We start from the raw sequence: 15,178 nt of genomic DNA on the forward strand, positions 1-15,178 counted from the left end.
CAAGAGACAAAGACTTTTTTGGTTTTGGACATGGGAAAACACGTATGTCTTTTTATTTAAGTGATAGAGTAGATGTGTTCGTTATTAATTTTGAGTGATAGAGTATATGTGTTCGTTATTAATTTTGAGTGATAGAGTATATGTGTTCGTTATTAATTTTGAGTGATAGAGTATATGTGTTCGTTATTAATTTTGAGTGATAGAGTATATGTGCTCGTTATTAATTTTGAGTGATAGAGTACATGTGTTCGTTATTAATTTTGAGTGATAGAGTATATGTGTTCGTTATTAATTTTGAGTGATAGAGTATATGTGTTCGTTATTAATTTTGAGTGATAGAGTATATGTGTTCGTTATTAATTTTGAGTGATAGAGTACATGTGTTCGTTATTAATTTTGAGTGATAGAGTATATGTGTTCGTTATTAATTTTGAGTGATAGAGTATGTGTGTTCGTTATTAATTTTGAGTGCAATATTAAATTTTTCTGATTTGTTTGTAAGAGTTATTTTCTTTTTAAATTTGTGTGCAATATGAATCTGTTTACTTCACAAAAATGTGTTATAAACGCCTTAGATTTTATCTGCATGTTAGATATTCGGATATGCACTGTAGGGTTACTACAGTCATTAGTATTTTCTATTTAGAGAATACTTACTAATATCCAAATTAGTATTTTCTATATAGGGAATTTCTAATGAGATTTAAAGAATACTAATGATCTGTTGTATTCCATTGTTTTCCCTCCATCTTTGCATTTTCTTAGAGCCTTAAAGAAGCCCATACCAATTCATGATTTTTAGGCACTATGAAATAGAGAACATCAAAATACTGGATGCTGATTGGCCGAATGGCTTTGGCCATGTTCTAAATAATGATAAACAATTTTTATTTCGATTGGCTCTTCAGGTTCATGTCACCTTTCAAAGATACAATAATTAATTCTTTAATGTCTTTGAACAAAAGAAATACTTTGTATTAAAACTTTTACGTCCGTTTCAAACATCGAACCTTGCATGTGCTGAATGCATTTAAAACAAATGATAATGAGGAATTTTACATTATTTTCTTTTGTCTTTGCACGTGTAAAGTTCTACATTTATAATAAGGCTCCGTTTACACTAATACGAACTGCTATCGTTACAACTAATACAAAATAAAACAAATTCCGAAGAGGGACATCTCGTTTTCTTAATATTCAAGATATTACAAGAGTTTGAAACAAAAGATGGTGTAATATTTCGTCTTTATTCCAAAGACATCATCAGACTTATGGTTTACAATGCAGGCTGCGAAACGTTTATATATTTACAAGCGGAAATGACAGTTATGTAATTAGAGAACTATAAGACTAAACAATCAGGCAGTATACTTATAATAAAATAGAGATAGTTTCTTACAAGCTTTAAGACCACTATTAAGTTGTGGCATATTGCGTTTTATCAAAAGTGCTTCTAAGATGAGCACTAGAATTATTGTAATTAGTGTAATTACAATAATAGTGTAATTATTGTAATTAGTGTAATTACAATAATATTGTAATTATTGTAATTGTAACTAACCCAACATGCCACTAATTACAATAATTCTAGTGCTATCTCACAACATTTACTCATTTGTCCAGACGCCAACTACATCTCACAACTTTTCTCACTTCCTGACGTTCATTCCGACCCCGATCTCACATGCGTGCCACTTAATCCTTGTAATTTGATTCCTAGTAACACCAAAATCTTATATCGCTGTAAAAATAATAATCCTAATCAACTTCTCATCTTAGAAGCACTTTTGATAATACTCAATATGCCACAACTTAATAGTGGTCTTAAAGCTTGTAAGAAACTATCTCTATTTTAATGTAAATATACTGCCTGATTGTTTAGTCTTATAGTTCTCTAATTACATAACTGTCATTTCCGCTTGTAAATATATAAACGTTTCGCAGCCTGCATTGTAAACCATAAGTCTGACGATGTCTTTGGAATAAAGACGAAATATTACACCATCTTTTATTTCAAACTCTTGTAATATCTTGAATATCAAGAAAACGAGATGTCCCTCTTCGGAATTTGTTTTATTTTGTACTATCGTTACAGGTTAAATTTTCTATGTATTAAAATCATTGATATCGTTCAATGTCAAAAACAAAATTAAATTGACTAAATCTACTAACTTAATATACATTTACTCCAAACTGTTACAACTTTGAAACAAATGAAGATATCGTGATGAGCAAATCCTGTATATAGTGCAAACACAGCATAAGCCTCAAATTTGAAGCATTGGACGCATTTGAGCAAAAAGAAAAGAAAAAACCCGGTTTTCAAACATTGATTTGCCCGGCGGCTCGTGGCCACTCAGTTTTTATCACAATGACGTCATACCCGTGTATCTATAACTGTATAGACAACTGTTAAATGTACATAATATACAAACAAAAATGATCTCTCACAATTTTCAACTAATGACCATAAAACTCGAGAGCTATGATCTATAACAGGACAGACACACGGAATTGAGGTCACAGAAAATTCCTTGTTTTTAAATGACAAACGAACGGAGAATTTATTTGAATATTTACCTGAATATATCCCTGAATGGGCAAATAAAGAAATTAAGAATGCCTAGTTGAAGCAGTGGACGCATTTGAGCAAAAAAAGAAAAAAACGGTTTTCAAACATTGATTTGCCCCGGCGGCTCGTGGCCACTCAGTTTTTATCACAATGACGTCATACCGGTGTATCTATAACTGTATAGACAACTGTTAAATGTTATATATTTGTTAAATAAAAATAACCAAATTATCTAACCATACATTTTTATTAAAAAGTAAATCATCAACATGAAATTTGTTCAGAGGTACAATACATAATAATAAGTTTCACAGAGCATCTTACAGTAGTAGTCAAATCTAGAGGATGCCCTGTTTAAATGACAATTCATTTATGAAGATTACAAGTAGAATCTTAGAAACAATTAGTATAGAAGCTCTCTTTTTAATTACAAGTCATTTGTGTTATAAAAAGCAATTATATATCGTTTCAGATTATTGCAAAACATAGATATTATTTTACAATCTTTAATAGCAGGAAGTAAGACATTCCAAGAAATAGTACCGATAAATTTAAAAGATCTTTTGCAAAATTGGTCCAAATTTATTTTTGGTAAATATAAATAATTTTTTAAAGATTGCCTGGTGGAATAAGTATACTTCTTCTGTAGAAAACTATAGTAGGTGGAAACAAGCAACCATCCTTACGACCATCAACATCTATGTGCAATTTTCTCAACAGGTTTTTGAATTTACTATCAAAGTTTGAGTTGATGTATTTATTCAGGAACATTAAGTTTTAAAATTTGAATTCTGCAACAATAACCATGCACTAAAGCTATAGTTCCTGTGTTGGATTGAATAGTTATATTAGTCATAAAATATTCTCCTTCGTGAAATTCAGCGCAAATTTCACCACTCTTTACATCTACAGCAAGCAATGACTCAAAAGACACTACAATGCAATAAGACTTGTGTACGACTAGGTTGGATTCCAAATATAGTTTCCCGACATCATGCAAAATGGCATTCACATCACCATTCTTGTGAACATTAATTACATAAATGTCCTTAATTTTGATGCCTTTAAAAAATGCCATGACTGCTTGTTTACTATCACTTATACAGCAAGTGAACTCTAGATCAGTTACAGTTACCTGTTGTGGAACAAATTTTTTAATGACAGTTGTTATGGGTATTTTTTCAGTATGCCAAGGTTTCAAGTAAAGTTCATTGTTGTTATTTTCCCATTTCCATAATGTGTATTCTGTTTTGTTTACAGTTAAAATAACAGAAGTATCAGGTGATACAGCTGCTGCTTTAAATTTTGAACTATCGACAGGAAGTCTTTTGTTGTATTGTATCTCACCCTTGGTAATTCTAACAACTTGAACAAAATCTTGTTCGTCAATACAAACTAAGACATCACCAAATGTTAAGATTTTCTTAGGTTTAAATCCAATGTTAATTTCTTTGTCTGATAGAATCTACAAAATTTTCAGACGAAGTTGATATCTTCATAAGATGATCAGAACCATCCCATATCCACAGTAAACCATCTGACCACCAACATCCTAATGCATTCTTCAGTTGCATTGGTACAGTTTGAATAATAGTGCAACGTTCAATGCTCCAAATATGAATGTTGACGTGGTCACCAACAGCGAAAGCAGCCAAAAAAGATCCATCCGGTGAAAAACAACAACATTTAATTTTCAATTTCTCAAAGATAAATGAAGGTCTCCAAAGATGATCAGTTTTGAAAATTTTAAGCTTGGAAAAATACGGCACAACGTAAAATTCCTTAAACGAGATTGGATGGACTTTGTTAAGATTCCTACGAACACATGGACAACTAACATTTGGTAAACAAAACTCGATTTCTCCTTGATCGTTGTATTTTGTCAACTGAGTGATTTCAGAAAGCTTTACATTCTGGTTTTATGATAATAAAACAATTACGATAATGGTGGGTTGTCTTTGAATTTGAAGATAGTGAATACCTATTTTTTCTTGCAAAAATATCGAATGCCTTTGGGAATTGAAAAACATACGAACAATATCCAAAGACTGTAACAAAGAACTCTGAAGATTTATCGGTGCATTGTAGTTTTTGGTAATCAACAACACAGCGTCGATCAATTCTTTGCAAGGTTAATGAATTCCATGCAGTGAACTTAAACTGAAAACCTCCATCATTTCTTGCTGTAATAAACAAACCAGAACCTGAGAAAGAGCAACGATTAACGACATCATCTGACTGTAAACATAATAACAAACGTCCATTGTTAACGTCCCACAACTTTACTTCAGTAGATCCATCACTAGTTACCAGTCTATTTCCGGTAGGTGAAAAGGAGCAACAAAAGATGTTTCCTTGTACGAAACAGGATTTCTTTAATGTTGAATAGTCATAGATGTCATACAGGGACATAATTGTGTTAACATTATCCCACTTATCGAACCTTGAATCATCAAGTGCAGTGCCGAGAGTGCATCGTTGCTCAAATTCAGGAAGTTCAAAAATAGATATTTGACCATTTTCATATCCTACAGCAAGAAGTTCTTCATTGGACGACACACAAAGAGATGTAACGTTAGCACGTAATGAGACAGTCAAATGATGATGGTTTGTTAAATATGTTGTGTCTAAATCCTCAAACCAAACAAACTTTCCTTGTTTCAATAAATCCCTTGCCAATAATCTTCTTTCGTTTTGCTATCAATTCGTTTGCAATAATTTGTAAATAAATTAAGCTATGACCAAACTTATATCTCATTCTCACTGACGTCATCAATAAATGAAATAGTAGCTCCTCAAGTACATCTTTTTCAAGAAAGTACGCCGTTCCTTAATGATTTCACGCAATTCAGAGTCAATGGTATAAATGCCAATGTCTTCTACACCCATTAACCTTGCACAAACCACTTTGACATCTACTGCCCAGCTAAAGTGAACATTTTCGCCACATTCTATCATATGGTAGACTCCATTCTTCAAAGCATATTTAATCATAGCAGTGTTCATCTGATCTTCAAAAATGTTCATCGACTTAATTTGTTCAAACACTTTCTCACAAGCATGCCATAAAAACTTATGACCATTTTTTGGATTAACTGTAAACTCATGCTGTTCGTAACCATCTGATTTCAACCAATCAATGAGAGATTTGTGATACACGGTTAAACAATCATCGTAAACTGGCAAAATTTGAGATAACGATTCAATGATTTTACTGCGGACTTCAAACTTGATGTCACCAGAAAAACCTAAATAGCTAAAAAGTAAAGTTAATGGTAAAAACTCCAGACTGGCAGCCAACAATTCAAGAAATTGCATAAAAGTGGTTTCTGAGATAACAGAATTTCCCGGACTTTCTTTCGTTATATCTTTTACTCTTTCAAATTGCTTTGTGTAAACACTGCTTAACCCACTTGGGACCAATTGTTGAATGTTTTCGTAAGTAAGCTCAATATTTTCTTTATTCAAGCTCAGTTGGGCGTAATAGGCATAAAGAAATGATCCCTCACATTTTTTAACTAATGACTGAAGAACGTAGCGATTTCTCTGCACGCGATTGTTCAACTGATGTTTCAAATACTTGTGCAGGTCTTTTCGTTGTTTTATCACGAGGACGAGTTGTAATTTCCACAGGATTCATGTCTTTCAACTTCTTTTGAACAGGAAGCTCTGGACGACTGGTGATGAAGATTTTAATCCATTTAGGCAGTCGGTCAAACTCTTCTGCAATCAATTCCAACAATTCACTTTTGCCATCAACTTGGCTTTCATCTAAGGCATCAATAACCAAAAGCATAGGTTCGTGATCTTCCAATAAATGCAATGGATTATTTAATAAAACACGGAATGCATCAGCGACTGATTTGTAGGAATGATTTCTCAGTAATTCTTCACTAAGTTTACTTTTAAAATTTGATATTGTATCACACATGCTACTAGCCAATGATTCTATCAACATTCGAGGATTCCTCTCATCGGATCGATTATACCTGCAGAAATGACAAGCAGCAAGTTTATTCTTTGCAGAGTATTGTCGACACACCTCAGCAGCAAACACACTTTTACCAACGCCAGGACCGGCAATTAAAATCATGACATTAGAAGCATCTTCACTTCTATTGTTAAACCAAGTGTCGAGTTCTTCAAATAACCATTGTCTAGTGCCTTCAAGGTATTTTTTGTTAAGATCTTTTATAAGACCGTTAAAATTACACTTTCCAAGCTTCTTGACATCTGCTCCTGCATACCAGTTTTTCAATATTTCAATATGATTTGCCTCATCAGGACTGAGAGGAGCTTTCTTTGCTTCATCTATTTCAGTTTGTTGAATACCCAAACCAACCAATGCTTTTGAAATTTCCTGCCACAAGTACTCAAACTCACTGTCATCTACACTAGTTGTAGTAATGTGACCATACACTTTGTTTCGATAAAACTTTATTCTTGCAATATTTGCTGAGATTGAAGTATCTGAAGAGAAAGGAAGATTATCCCATCCACCATTTGGCGCTGTTAGACCACATATGTTACGCAATAAGACAGTCATTAATGAAATATCAAAGTTTTCAAGATTTGGCAAACCAGTTGATGGATAAAGAAGGTTCCATTGCTCTTTGTTGATGACGCTTCTTTTTCTTAATGATTCCAATGTACTTTTATTTGAGGGTTTATTAAGTTCATCGCTTAGGTTTGACGAACGAAAATTTATATTAAACTGTAATGTTATTTTCAAAGCTTGTGTTCCTTTATTTATCAAGAGTTTACTTAAGCGAAATCCGTTTGCTTCAATCTTCAGTTTTTGAGGTGGTGAAGCCATTTTCAAACAAGAAATTTATTTAGAATATAATGCTGTAAATACTCTGACTTACTTTAATGAAGAATCTTTGGTTTTAATCGTGAAGCCTTTGTTTGAACTTCACACTAAAAAGAAAGAAAAATAATGGTAAAAAAATAAGTTACAAAACTTTAAAATTAAACAAATCAACGGCGTATTGAAAAACTTATATCAAAGTTCAAATATAAAACGTTAGTAAAATCTGTGATACAATATAACGAGTAGCTAAACAATAATGTTTTAAAATATATGTTTTGTAAAATTTTACTCACCAAATATGACCAAAACGACTATTTCTACATTTCAACATTTATTTCTTCGTTCCACAACGTAAATTCACAGTTTTATAATGAAATATTTCTTCATTTTTGTTTTTCATTGTGTTGTAATGTAGACGTGTGTATTCAAATGTAAAGGATGGGCTCGTCACGAGATCATTCTGATTCACTTCCTTGTAACTGGATACAGCTGAAATGTAGTTAGCAATCATGTTCATTCTTCATAGATGGTTCTCACCAGATTTATGTTTTTTACATAGACTTTTAAAATAAATTACCAATATGATTCCGAAAAATTATTAGAATAGAAAAAAGGCCAAAATGTATCCAAATATTGATCCAAATGGCCATTTTTTGTCAAAGTTTGAGTTTCCAAACCAAAGATCAGCAGCTATAGTCAGACAATAGTTGGTACTACTTGAGTCAGTCATTTTTAAACGAATAAAAGGATCATTTAAAAAATACATAAATTATGTTGAATTCTTTGTGGCTTTAACCTTTTTGTGCTCATAAAAATTGTAAAAACTAAAATACAGCAAAAGAAATGAGCAACAGACAGTTTTTCTGGCAACGTGACCTGGCTTGTCGTGAATTTTATCAATTTATCAAAAATAATATGGACGATGTAAAACTTATCAGTATAAAATGATATACGGGAAGAAATTTTCATAAATAATCAAAACAAGTGAAGTATCTTTCTCTTTCTGTAAGCACGAACATTACTAAAGAAGTAAGAGCATTGCAAAATGGGAACTATTTACGTTAAATTACGCACATGCATTTGTCATGGGAAGTTTAAAGCATCGAGTTGCTGAGGAAGAACTTCTTTCCAATCGTGGCAAAGAGGAAACTTTGTAATTTTATCTTGCTGAATGTTTAGTATATATAGAGGCTGCAAACGCTGTTTCTGGTTGTTTCAATACGCATTTTTGATGGTCGCATTTTATCGACGCATTTGATTAATGCATGGTAACGCATTGAGTTGAAGTCTTGAAGAGACGAATTGGATAAGCATTTTTTGATATTAATACTCGTGGTAATGAACCAACATTTGTCGTCAAAAGAATCGTGATTTAGCATTCCGCACAACAGAACGCTTATGCTGTGCGACAATGGCACTATAAATCTATAATTCTATTCCGTCACTGTTCTACGGCACTAGGAAGTCGTGTGAGATAGAGCGCGCGATATCAAGATCAGTTCGAGCATAGATTTCACAGCGATCAGCTACAAAAAGTTCCTTTCCACACTATATTACAAATTTCTTGAATTATGGCTTCTACAAGTGAAGAGTATACGACAAGAGATGATGTCGGAGATGAAGCGGCACTCCTGGAATTTGCTGAACACGATAAACAAGGTGACATGATGGAAGAAAGCGAAGAAGTGCAAGTCACATCAAAGAATTTGAAAGTGGCAACCGCCCTTTGTAAGATGAGTGAAGCAATGAGTGCAATGAGTAAAAACTATCGCGCGCTCTATCTCGCATGACTTCCCAGTTCCTGAACAGTAACTCATAGAATTTCAATTAAACTTAAAATTCATGTAAGTCTCGTTTAATTTTCGAATTGGACGAGTCCCCCCCCCCTCTACATAAATTTTTACGTATTCCAATTTTTTCTATAGACAAGTATAGTTTGTATAACTCCAACAGCATAAAAGTTCTGGCACCTGCACGCAACGTTTGGTATTATTCATAGTAGATGTCAACTAGATACATACAGAAAATGTATTTTCGGCATAATCGAAGTAAACATTAAAACTGTTAAACAAACATGATCATAAGCAAAATTGTGACAGCTCACTTTGTTGTATGAATCAACATTTCACAAAAAATAGATTCAGTCGCGTTGTTCTTCTGTAAGTATATACATTCTTCCTGTGTGTAACATTTGCTTATTTTGCTAATTTCCTTACTTTCAAAATAAATGGTTTGTTCAATACAATCATCAACATTTTTCAAGACACACAGAGTTTAGTCAAAAGTGGCGTCGGCAAAAAAGGGAGGTGATGCATAATTGAATATGTTACCTCCCTCTACATAAACTTTCACTTATTCCCATTTTTATAGACAAGTATAGTTTGTATAACTCCAGCAGAATAAAAATTCTAGCATCCGCAAGCAACGTTTCGTATTATTGATAGTAGATGTCAACTAGATACATACAGAAAATGTACTTAGAATTAGATAGAAAATGAACAAACAACAAACAAAACAACAGAATATAAGTAAAGTATGATTACCGATTGTTCCCGTTTACATCCAGATCGCAATGATTCGTGTATTTTCGATAAAGAGTTAGAAGTACTAATACTTTACGCGTTCGTAAGTTTACATTAACAACAATATTGTTTCGATTCTTGAAGACTGGCACTAGTGTCAGTTACAGTTTATAAAGAAAAAGACAGCATCATACAAATAGAAAATACTCTCAAGTTATTCTACTTTTTCCCATACTTTTGAACAGGTTTTACTGTTCCTTTACCATCCAGCTTATTGTTAATAATTCTAAAATTGGTATATCAACTTAGATATGATTTCTCATGCATGATTATCCATACTTCATCTAGATGTTTCTTTAGCTAAGTTGTTAAGTCTGTAATATACATATAAAATCTAGCTTTACTTTTTGTAAAATTACCTTTGTTTTAGAAATAAGACTTCATATATGACGACCTCGTGGACAAAATTATGCTTCTTTTAGTTCTTTACATGTCACAAACCTAACAAAAAATGAGAGATTTAATAAAAAAACGCGACCACATACATATCAGTTTAAAAATGGTAATCATAGTTCCAATCTTATTGTAACATCAATTTTTTATCCATGTAAGTTTTGTTACATAAACACATTTCAATAACGAACAAAGATGAAGAGTGAGACAGGATCTCCTTCAACCAACAGTATTATAAAAAAAATATAATGCCATCTATGTAGAACATTCTGGTTATATAACTAAGTATACATCACTGACGAAAACAATTGTTATAGAAATAAAATACATAAATAAGAACCTCATGCAAGTACATAATAACATTGAGATTAGTTAAATTCCAAAGGGCTACTGCTAAATCATATAAAGTTTCACAAGTTTTAACACAGGAATAGAGAATCACATGTCTACGACGGGATTTGAATGCCAATGATTAAGACACGAATTTCGAAACTGTGAATGGATTTTTTCCCTTCATTAATCAAAAACTCCACACATGTATATTCTTGCATATGTCAGTTCTTATTATGAAAAACCATTTTTATTTAATAAACCATTGTAAATTATAAATATACGGCAAACATCAACTGCACGCAATTATAATTACTTATGATCAATAAGGACACTGTAGGTACAACAGTAAAGGATGCAATAAAAGCAAACCGTAAGACTGCTAAATAAAAATACATTCTTCCTGTGTCTAACATTTGTTTATTTTACAAATGTTCTTACTTTTAAAATGAATAATTTGCTCAATACAATTAACAACATTTTGCTGGACACACAGAGGTTAGTCAAAAGTGGCGTCAGCAAAGAAGAGAGGTGATTCATGACTGGACATGTGCCCTTCCCTAAATAAATTTTACAGATCCCCATTTTTCATCGACAAGTATAGTTTCTAAAGAAAAATTCAGCGTCCTACATGTAGAAGACGTTCTCATGTTAATCTGCCTCCCATATTTTAGAACAGGTTTCACTGTCCTTTACCATGCAGCTTATTGTCGATTGTTAGAAAGTTGGTATATCAACATAAATACAATTTCTCTTGAATGTTTGGTCATACATTATCAAGATGCTTCAGTAGCAAATTTGTTATGTAAAGTTAGTAATATAGTTTTAGAATCTCGCTTTACTTTCCACAAACTACCTTCGTTTTAGCAATAAGACTTCATATATGACGACCTAGTAGACAAAATTATGCTTGCTTTAGTTCTTTACATGTCGCATACCTTACAAAGACGAGAGATTTAATATAAAGAACGCGACCACATAAATATCAGCTTAAAAAATGATGATCGTAATTCATACCTTACTGTTACATCAATCTTTTATCCATGTAAGTTTTGTTACATGAACACATTTAAATAACGAACGAAGATGAAGAGTGAGCCAGGATCTCCTTCAACAAACAGTATTATAAAACATTAATGACATCTATGTAGAACATTCTAGTTATATAACTAAGTATACATCACTGACTAAAAACAATTGTTATAGAAATAAAAATACATAAATAAGAACCTCATGCAGAGTACAAAATAACATTGAGATTAGTCAAATTCCAGAGGACTGCTGTTAAATCTTATAAAGTTTCACAAGTTTTAACTCAGGAATAGAGAATCGCCTATCTAAGACAGGATTTGAATGCCAATGATTACGACACGAATTTTGAAACTGTGAATGGATTTTTTCCCTTCATTAATCAAAAACTCCACACATGTATATTCTTGCATATGTCACTTCTTATTATAAAAGACCTTTTCAATTTAATAAGCCATTGTAAATTATAAATATACGGCAAACATCAACTGCACGCAATTATAATTACTTATGATCAATAAGGACACTGTAGGTACAACAGTAAAGGATGCAATAAAAGCAAACCTTAAGACTGCTAAATAAAAATACATAAATAAGAACCTCATGCAGAGTACATGATAACATTGAGATTAGTCAAATTCCAAAGGACTACTGCTAAATATTATAAAGTTTCACAAGTTTTAACTCAGGAATAGATGATCACTGATCTAAGACAGGATTTTAATGTCAATGATTACGACACGATTTTGCAAACTGTAAACGGATTTTTTAAATTCATTAATCAAAACTTCCGTACTTGGATATTATGGCAAAATTCACTTCATATTATCAAAAAACCTTTGTTATTAAATAAACCATTGTAACTTACGAATACATTTCAAACATCAACTGCACACATTATAATTACTCAGCTATGAGAAAAACACTGTCGATACAGCAATAAAGGATGCAAGGAAAATAGGCATTAAGATAATGCTAGTCTCAGATGTGCAGTGCCGCTAAGAAGCACAATGTTGTTTAAAAATCTCAGTCTCAAACTATCTACTATCAAGATTAATCTCTGCGTATTTGGTGGTATCATATCTCTCTATATCATTGGGAATGTATTTGGTATAGACATAAAACAACTCACTTCATGGTAGGGGAGAAAATTGTCGAATGGTGTGTGCTAATATTATTGGGCTAAGCGTATTACCGTGAGTAATGTAAAAATTCGTCACATTGCTCATGTTTAAAGCAATATTTTAAGTAAAAACGTCTACTTAGTGAAATAAAAGAATCATGGAATCTTCATTATGTACGCAAATCACACTACCATACTTTATAAAATCATTTTTTATTCTCGCTGAGTCGGTTGATGCAGAAGATTAAAAAAATTGTCTTAGAAGATCTGACAGAACAGAAAACTTGCGTACATATTTTTTTCAAAATGTATGCCATTATATTTATTAAACGCAGTGTTTTGAGAAATATACCCAAAGGCCGAGGAATAAAAAAAAACGTGAAAATTCATGATAGCTACAATGAATAATGTTATGACAAATGACTTCGCTTGGCCCCAAATGTGGACACTGTTTTTTTTTTCCAACAAAACGAAATGGGAGGGAAAACTGGTGGTCCGGTAAAAAACCCTCCAATAAATAAAAAGATCAAAATTTAGAAAAATTTTGTAAAATTTTTGTTGTTTTAAGATGTTTCATATTTTAGTTGTTTTCAATGATCCCGATGATCTACCTTAACATGCATCGTAGTCAGATAATAGCTTCGTCGTTCGTATCTTAAATTCACAAAGCGACAAAAAAAGCGACGACAAAAAAAGCGGTGACAAAAAAGGTCTGCTGACTACCATATTTATTGACAACGCAAATATTTTGTGTTTGAAGAAAAGAAACGAAAACTTTAGTTGAGAATAAAAAATAAAAGAGTGCAGAGTGTTAACAAAAATTTTAAAGAACAGACGAAAAATAAAAACTAATAGCTGCTCATACATAAAACATATGAAAAATTTATTCAGTACGTTCGACCTGATCATTCACTTACCAATAACAATGAAAAATGAAATGACCAAAATGAGGACCACTTGCATACAAATTATTTTTGATGTCTACTAGATTTCATTCCATCAAACTTTCTATGTTGCTTTATTAAGACTTTCATTAATATCTGGCTTTCACTCGTGTGTTTTGTCCGAAAATTTGACAATTGTGAAAATTTAGTTTTACGGAAATTTTTAAAGGTTGAATGAAAAATGCGTTGTACTGATTAATAGTATGCAATGTTTCTCTGTGCTTCTGTCCAACTTGATTGTTCATTCTATGTCTAGTTATTACGCCTACAGACATAGCTAATCTATAAAAAAACACATTATAAATGCCAGCATAATGAATGAATAAAATCAGAAATTATATATTTTGAAAAGAACAAAACTTTAATACCTGATTTTCAAGCATTGTCCTGGTCCGTCGGATGCAGGAGTCTTAGTAGGTCTCTTTCACTTTTTTTACAGCGCAGTTTTGACGTGTATATCGTAACATGTATATCGTAACGTGTATATCGTAACGTGAATATCGTAACATGTATATCGTAACATGTATATCGTAACGTGTATATCGTAACGTGTATATCGTAACGTGTATATCGTAACATGTATATCGTAACGTGTATATCGTAACATCTTTATCTTAAAAATTCAATGAACCCTACTTGCAGCATTGCAATTTTGTTTATAAACGTTTAATAAATTATTAAAAAGGAGCGAGTGAAAGCCAGCTATTTTCTCACAGCAATTGACATCTTTTATTGACTTTTTTTAACTAATATGAGTGTTTTTCATGATTATAGTTCAATTTGAAAAAATAGACCATCAGGATCATTTTTGAATATCTCATGCAATTACTCATAGCTATAAGTTAATTTTAATACTTATCTACTCAACTTACAAACCACAAGACATAGATCATGTTTTTCCACTCACTTGTTTTCCATCTTCGTAGATTATAGTCCAATCATTTCAATATTAATGTTCACACGTTCATATGCCGTTATGCAATGTCCATTCAATATGTTTGTACCATTCCATACACAAAATAATCGATGTAACCAATAAAGGGGCTCCTGGTATTATGAATCGCCATTTCGATAGATTACTGTTTACAATGCTCTCTTATGGTAACTTCAAGTGAAGGAGAAGGGATCACTTCAATACCCCAGTTATATAATCACACAAAGAATGCTTAGTGTAGATTTGATCTCCTGTGAATGTCAGCTGACCACCTTTTGGGGGGCTCATATAAAAATGGGACCCATCATCATTATATGAACAAACAACTGACATCCACAAAGAGTCCAAACTGCAAATGAACATTCTTGGCCATGAATCACCATGACACATGAGTAATGACAAACTAGTAAAAGTAAATGAAGTGAATGACACAGGTGGTAAAGGGACTTTCACAACTC

General features: G+C 32.3%; 2 protein-coding genes across 3 annotated transcripts; both read right to left on the reverse strand.

The window, feature by feature from the left end:
• Nucleotides 1-663: 663 nt before the first annotated feature.
• On the reverse strand, nt 664-8,143 carry LOC124451523. 2 transcript variants are annotated; one of them, XR_006950495.1, is made up of 4 exons: nt 7,963-8,143; nt 7,679-7,874; nt 7,441-7,492; nt 664-805 (listed from the first exon to the last, which is right to left on the reverse strand). XR_006950495.1 is itself a non-coding variant. In XM_047002181.1 (3 exons), exon 3 carries the CDS (start codon nt 7,386-7,388, stop codon nt 6,087-6,089), a length of 1,302 nt encoding a protein of 433 aa, XP_046858137.1. In that variant the 5' UTR covers nt 7,389-7,492; nt 7,679-7,874; nt 7,963-8,139; the 3' UTR covers nt 5,930-6,086. The 2 variants fall into 2 exon arrangements, 1 of the variants encoding a protein (XP_046858137.1); XM_047002181.1 differs by lacking the exon at nt 664-805 and having other exon boundaries at nt 5,930-7,492; nt 7,963-8,139.
• Nucleotides 2,976-5,259, reverse strand: LOC124451531. Its single transcript, XM_047002191.1, has 2 exons — nt 4,522-5,259; nt 2,976-4,445 (listed from the first exon to the last, which is right to left on the reverse strand). The coding sequence occupies exons 1-2, from the start codon at nt 4,982-4,984 to the stop codon at nt 4,015-4,017; spliced, it is 894 nt and encodes a 297-aa protein (XP_046858147.1). The 5' UTR covers nt 4,985-5,259; the 3' UTR covers nt 2,976-4,014.
• Nucleotides 8,144-15,178: the final 7,035 nt, after the last annotated feature.

The sequence above is a fragment of the Xenia sp. Carnegie-2017 genome, unplaced genomic scaffold (genome assembly GCF_021976095.1).
Source record: "Xenia sp. Carnegie-2017 unplaced genomic scaffold, XeniaSp_v1 HiC_scaffold_24, whole genome shotgun sequence".
In the NCBI taxonomy this organism is placed as follows: Eukaryota; Metazoa; Cnidaria; class Anthozoa; order Malacalcyonacea; family Xeniidae; genus Xenia; species Xenia sp. Carnegie-2017.

What these genes read in the sequence shown, in the direction of transcription:
- LOC124451531 (XM_047002191.1), bottom strand. Translation starts at nt 4,984, where the DNA reads ATGTCCCTGTATGACATCTATGACTATTCAACATTAAAGAAATCCTGT. An exon ending in TTCAAATTCAAAGACAACCC is followed by an intron (nt 4,446 to 4,521) that starts ACCATTATCGTA and finishes TGACAAAATACA; the next exon opens with ACGATCAAGGAGAAATCGAG.
- LOC124451523 (XM_047002181.1), bottom strand. Translation starts at nt 7,388, where the DNA reads ATGGCTTCACCACCTCAAAAACTGAAGATTGAAGCAAACGGATTTCGC.